The sequence below is a fragment of the Lagenorhynchus albirostris genome, chromosome 20 (genome assembly GCF_949774975.1).
Source record: "Lagenorhynchus albirostris chromosome 20, mLagAlb1.1, whole genome shotgun sequence".
Taxonomy (NCBI): domain Eukaryota; kingdom Metazoa; phylum Chordata; class Mammalia; order Artiodactyla; family Delphinidae; genus Lagenorhynchus; species Lagenorhynchus albirostris.
Window position 1 is genome coordinate 52,726,471 of NC_083114.1, and position 5,699 is coordinate 52,732,169.

Consider the following 5,699-nt stretch of genomic DNA (forward strand, 5'->3'; position numbering starts at 1 on the left):
TGCTGCGGAGGGGTCTGGAGTGCAAAGGTGCCTGCGGAACACAGTGGGGTCACCCAGCCCCTCCTGGCTGGCCACGGGGTGGGGGAGTTTATGGGGGGTCATGGAGGAGTGAACTCCTTCCCTGCTTTCAGCGTGTCCCCCGCATTGCCTTCTCAGCTCTCTGCCCTCTCTCTCTCACAGCCCTTTCGTCCAGGAACCCTTAGGGGTCAGACGGGGCCCAGAGGCCACTCCGCGCTGTCCGGGCTGGGGCTGGGTGTCAGGGCCGGCGGGCGGGCCTGTGGCGCTGGGGGGCGGTCCGAGCCGGGCGGCGGGCGGGGGCCGGATCCTTGGCCTCGGTCCCAGGGGCGGCGCCGCATCGCGAACAGTCCGGGTCCCTCCCAGACGAGAGCAGCACAGGCGGTGCCTCGCGACCGAGGAGCCATGGACGGCAGCGGCCCCTTCAGCTGCCCCATCTGCCTGGAGTCGCTCCGGGAGCCAGTGACGCTGCCCTGCGGCCACAACTTCTGCCTCGCCTGCCTGGGCGCGCTTTGGCCGCACCGCGGCGCGGGTGGCGCCGGCGGGCCGGGAGGCACGGCCCGCTGCCCGCTGTGCCAGGAGCCCTTCCCCGACGGCCTGCAGCTCCGCAAGAACCACACGCTGTCTGAGTTGCTGCAGCTCCGCCAGGGCTCCGGCCCGGGGCCCGGCCCCGGCCCGGCCCGGACCCCCGAGCCGGTGGCGCCCAGTGCGCCGCCCAGTGCGCCGCCCAGCGCCCCGGAGCCGTTGGCTCCCTGTGCGCCGGAGCCGTGGCCGGCGGGCGAAGAGCCGGTGCGCTGCGACGCGTGCCCCGAGGGCGCCGCCCTACCCGCCGCGCTCTCCTGCCTCTCCTGCTTCGCCTCCTTCTGCCCCGCGCACCTAGGCCCGCACGAGCGCAGCCCCGCGCTGCGCGGACACCGCCTGGTGCCGCCGCTGCGCCGGCTGGAGGAGAGCCTGTGCCCGCGCCACCTGCGGCCGCTCGAGCGCTACTGCCGCGCGGAGCGAGTGTGCCTGTGTGAGGCCTGTGCCGCCCAGGAGCACCGGGGCCACGAACTCGTGTCGCTGGAGCAGGAGCGCGCGCTCCAGGAGGTGGGGCGCGGGCGCGGAGGGCGGGCGGGCGACGGGCCTCGCGTGGCGGCCGAGGGCCGGGGACCCCTCACCCTCATCCTTAATTCCCTCCTCTAATCTGAGGATTTTTGCTGTCCCTTCCAGCCCTGACGGCCTCCTCTCGCTGTGGGACATTGCGCTCGGGACAAGAATGGGGGTTGGAGGGACCCAGTGAGAACTCGAAAAAGATGGGCGGGCTGGGGGCCTGAGGCTGGAGCGGGGCCCTTGGGGGTTTAAACAGCCGGGAACCGGGTTAGGCCCACGTGGTCCCAGGCGGCTGATTTCCGCCGCGCAGCTGCTGCGCCGGCCGGCCGAGCTCCTGCAGATCCCCGTTTGCCTGGGCTGAGGGTTTGGATGGGTGTGGCAGGCGAAAGGAGTGCTGCAGAGGGTGGTCCGAGCACACAGACCGCTCTGTCCAGCTGTTCCGGGGGCCGTGGCGGGAGCATGTACACGCTGCCTGGCCGGTTACCTCCGCCCCCAGTTTCCTTTGGCCCCCAGCCCGGTCTTGGCGCCTCTGCCTTGGGATTTTCCGTCTCTCCTGCCTGGCGTGGTGACTCATAAGACCCAGGGGATTTGCCCGGAATCCCTATTTTTCAGGCCTGGGCTGGGGGCACAGACTCTTTGGGGACAATGATGCCCGGGACAGCTGAATGCCATCTTGTGCAGGGCCCCCTCCTCACTCTCTTTCTCTGCCTCTTCCCCGCTGAAGGAAGTTCTCAAATGCATGTGAGCAACACTGAGGACCGTAGATGGCCCTCTACTTGCACACCAGTCAAAGGCGGGAGGCAGGCAACCCACAGCTGGCCAGCCTGCCCTCTCCCTGGGCATTCGGGAATGGCACCAGCCTGGGCTTGAGGCACCTCTGGCATATCATGGCCACTCCCAGTCCCACCTACACCCAGATACCACTCCCTCCCAGGTCACCCCTCTCCTCCCCCCTTGGTGAGACCTGGGACCCCAGTGCAGGGTTGTGACCTCTGCCAGACCCCATACTCAAGGGTGTCATTCACAGGCCGAGCAGCCCAAAGTCCTGAGCGCTGTGGAGGACCGCATGGACGAGCTGGGCGCGGGCATCGCACAGTCCCGGCGCACGGTGGCCCTCATCAAGGTCCGATCCCATCCTAACCCCCGCCCCCGTTCACTCCTGCAGTATCCTCCTGGCAGTGTGAGCTTTCAGCATGGTACCGTCCACTCTAAAGAAGCCCACGCTCAAGACATTGCCCGGCTCCAGTGAGCACAAGTGTCTCCCCTGACCTGACATAGATCCAGGGCAGCTGGGGCTGGTGCTTCTGTCCCCCCGAGAGGACAGGGGGGGAAAGTGGGGTATGGGAAGTGATGTTCTTTGCCTTCATCACCGCCACCTGTGTCCTCCTGTGCAGAGTGCAGCCGTGGCAGAGCGGGAAAGGGTGAGCCGGCTGTTTGCCGAGGCTGCAGCCGTCCTGCAGGGGTTTCAGGCAGAGGTGCTGTCCTTCATTGACGAGGGGGAGGCGACCATGCTGGGCCGCTCCCAGGGCGACCTGCGGCGGCAGGAGGGACAGCGCAGCCGGCTCAGCCGGGCCCGCCGCAACCTCGGTCAGGTCCCTGAAGCCGACTCGGTCAGCTTCCTGCAGGTGAGGGCAGCTCTGCATGCCAGAGAGGACGTGGAAGCGGGTAGGCGGGAAGCGGAGGGAGAAGGCAGCGGGTGCCTGGGCTTCAGGGCTGTAGCAGCCCCCTGGCGGCGCCGTGTCACCCCAGCCGGGAGGAGCTGTGGCCAGCAGGGCCTTAATGGGCCTTTGTCTGGCACAGGAGCTCCTGGAGCTCAGGCTGGCCCTGGAGGAGGGGTGCGGCCCTGGGCCCGGGCCCCCAAGGGAGCTCAGCTTCACCAAGTCATCCCAGGCCGTGCAGGTGGTACGAGATGGCCTGGCTTCAGCCTGCACCAGCCAGTGGGAGCAGCTGCAGGGGCTGGGCAGCGACGAGGATGGGCTGCAGAAGCCAGGCACGGAAGGTGGGTGCCCCCCGCAAGTGACTCATCCTTCCCCAGACTCCCCGCACGGGCCCCCAGGCCTGGTGCCCGTTCAGGAGTGGAGGATGGAAACTGCCAGGCTCAGGGTGGGACCCAAAATCCTGCCGATGGCTGGAGCACAAGTCAGCCCCTTTGGCCACAGCCCAGGGGGCAGAGCAGGCCTCTCCTAGACCACCCTCTAGCTTCAGAAGGGCTGAGGCCCAGGGAGGAAGTGGAGCGGGGGCAGAGCCCGAGGACCAGGCATGTGTGTGAACACAGTGTACCATATTTGGGGGTGTGCCTGTCCCCAGGTGGCCTGGGGTGCTGGGAGGAAGGGGGAGGAGGGGAAGTTCAGTCATAGGTTCGGTGGGGGGCGGTCACCTTGCACAGCAGCCCAGCCACGGGCAGCTGGGGAGACCCCCTCTGCACTGTCTCTTCTTCTGCAGCAGATGCTGAGTCCCAGGACCCCGAAAGCGCCAACAGCCTGGAGAGTGAGGCTCCCAGGGATTACTTCCTCAAGTGTAAGTCGACACCTGGGCTCGCCCCACTGCTCATAAGGGGCCCTCCCAAGGCTTCTGGGCTGGGCCCTGGCGCATGAGGTCTTCGATTCCTGTCCCTCATTCATGCAGTGAACTAGGTTAGCTCATGGGGTGCTCCCCAGGGTGGCCTGCTTCCAGAGGGCCAGTTGCAGAGGAGGGGAGAGGCTGTGTTTGGGGAGGTGGGCCCCTAGGGGAGGGACTGTCCCACCTGACCTTGGACCTGAGCCCTGCATCTCTCTCTGTTCCGTGGGAGCAGTTGCGTACATCGTGGACCTGGACAGCGACACGGCAGACAAGTTCCTGCAGCTGTTTGGAACCAAGGGTGTGAAGAGGGTGCTGTGTCCCATCAACTACCCCGAGTCGCCCACCCGCTTCACCCACTGCGAGCAGGTGCTGGGCGAGGGCGCCCTGGACCGGGGCACCTACTACTGGGAGGTGGAGATCATTGAGGGCTGGGTCAGCGTGGGAGTCATGGCTGAAGACTTCTCCCCGCAAGAGCCCTACGACCGGGGCCGGCTTGGACGCAATGCTCACTCCTGCTGCCTGCAGTGGAACGGACGCAGCTTCTCCGTCTGGTTCCACGGGCTGGAGTTGCTCCTGCCCCACCCCTTCTCGCCCACCGTCGGGATCTGCCTGGAATATGCTGACCGAACCCTGGCCTTCTATGCCGTGCGGGATGGCAAGATGAGCCTTCTGCGGAGGCTGAAGACCTCCCGGGCCCGCCGGAGTGGCTCCCCAGCCTCCCCGGTTGACCCCTTCCAGAGCCGCCTGGACAGCCACTTTGCGGGGCTCTTCACACACAGGCTCAAGCCCGCCTTCTTCCTGGAGAGCGTGGATGCCCATCTGCAGATCGGGCCCCTCAAGAAGTCCTGCATATCCGTGCTGAAGAGGAGGTGATGCAGGGGGCACGGGGCCTCCTCCCGCTGCGGTCGCAGCTCCTGGGAAGCTTGCTTCTCTGCACTCCTGCTTTGCCCCAGGGAAGACACCAGCCTTGGAGTCCCACACATTCCCCAGGCTTCTCATTTCTAGAGGCCTCCACCTTCCATATACAAGGCCTTCCACCTCTCAGGGAGGAGGCTCCCCAGACCCTGTCCCCCTGCAGGCCTTGTTTCTGGGAGAAGGGTTACCCCGACCCCTCCTCTCCCAGGTTCTTGGGACAGTGCCTGGCACATCGTAGGTGCTCAATAAACAATTGTCGAATGAATGACTCCCTTTTCTACCCTTCTCTCCACCCACCAAGGATTCCCAATACTTCTCATCTTTCAAGAGCAGGTCTTGAAAGGCAGGACAAGGGAACAAGCCCCTAGTCCCAGATTCTTATTGGGAGGGAGAACCCTGGCCCAGGAAGAGGAGGCTGAAATGGGGTGCCTACCCTTTGGGGCACACCTGCTTCCTGGTTCTGGACAGGGAGAGGTAGAGGTGGCTTCTCCCGGAGGGGTCCAGCCCCACAGTCATTCTGGCTGCCCAAGTGTTTGCTCCGGACAGCCTGGTTCCCAGCCACTATTTTCATCCTTGATACCACAGCCTCGTTCTGGACCTGCCTAATGGTGTTTGTGCCCAGGATTAAATACAGACGTCACATCCCCCAAGAGCAGGGCGTAACTCCTGGGCATGGGCAAGAACGTTTGAGACCTAGAGCTTCTTTCATACACATACCTTCTCAGCCCATGAGAGATGTGGTTGCACTGACCTCCGGGTGCGGCTGGAGCGGAGAACGTCTACGCTAAAATGACCTGTGCCCTCCTTTGGAAGCTGCCTCCCATCTCTGCACCAGCTGTGCGGCTGGAACGGTGCTTCGCCTCCATGCGGGGGGAGACCCTGGGCCCTGGGCCCCAGCAGAACCTCCATCTCTCTCCCAAGAAGGCCCGGTGCCCCTGCTGCTCCAGAACCCCCATCCTAGCTTGGGATGCCCGCGTTCTGCTTTCAAGGCGAAGGCTTGCTCCCTGAGGCTACGAGGTGAGTGTGTTCCCAGGCCAGCCCCCTCCTCCTGGGGTTGTCTGTGACTCAGGTGCACCCCAGGGAGGGCCATGCCTGGAGAGCAGAGGCAGGCAGAGAGCCCA

At 65.4% G+C, this 5,699-nt stretch overlaps 1 protein-coding gene across 3 annotated transcripts; it reads left to right on the forward strand.

Annotated features, from left to right (window-relative positions):
- The first annotated feature begins 370 nt into the window (after positions 1-370).
- On the forward strand, positions 371-4,843 carry TRIM47 (tripartite motif containing 47). Of its 3 annotated transcripts, none has more exons than XM_060134482.1 (6): positions 371-1,101; positions 2,132-2,227; positions 2,499-2,729; positions 2,905-3,103; positions 3,547-3,621; positions 3,896-4,843. In XM_060134482.1, exons 1-6 carry the CDS (start codon positions 421-423, stop codon positions 4,534-4,536), a joined length of 1,923 nt encoding a protein of 640 aa, XP_059990465.1. In that variant the 5' UTR covers positions 371-420; the 3' UTR covers positions 4,537-4,843. The 3 variants fall into 3 exon arrangements, with proteins under 3 accessions (XP_059990465.1, XP_059990466.1, XP_059990467.1); XM_060134483.1 differs by having other exon boundaries at positions 3,550-3,621; XM_060134484.1 differs by lacking the exon at positions 2,132-2,227.
- The last annotated feature ends 856 nt before the right edge of the window (positions 4,844-5,699 follow it).

Coding starts and splice junctions, on each gene's coding strand:
- TRIM47 (XM_060134482.1), top strand. CDS start 421: ATGGACGGCAGCGGCCCCTTCAGCTGCCCCATCTGCCTGGAGTCGCTC. Junction 1,102..2,131: donor AGGAGCGCGCGCTCCAGGAG/GTGGGGCGCGGG, acceptor TGTCATTCACAG/GCCGAGCAGCCCAAAGTCCT. Junction 3,104..3,546: donor GCAGAAGCCAGGCACGGAAG/GTGGGTGCCCCC, acceptor CTTCTTCTGCAG/CAGATGCTGAGTCCCAGGAC.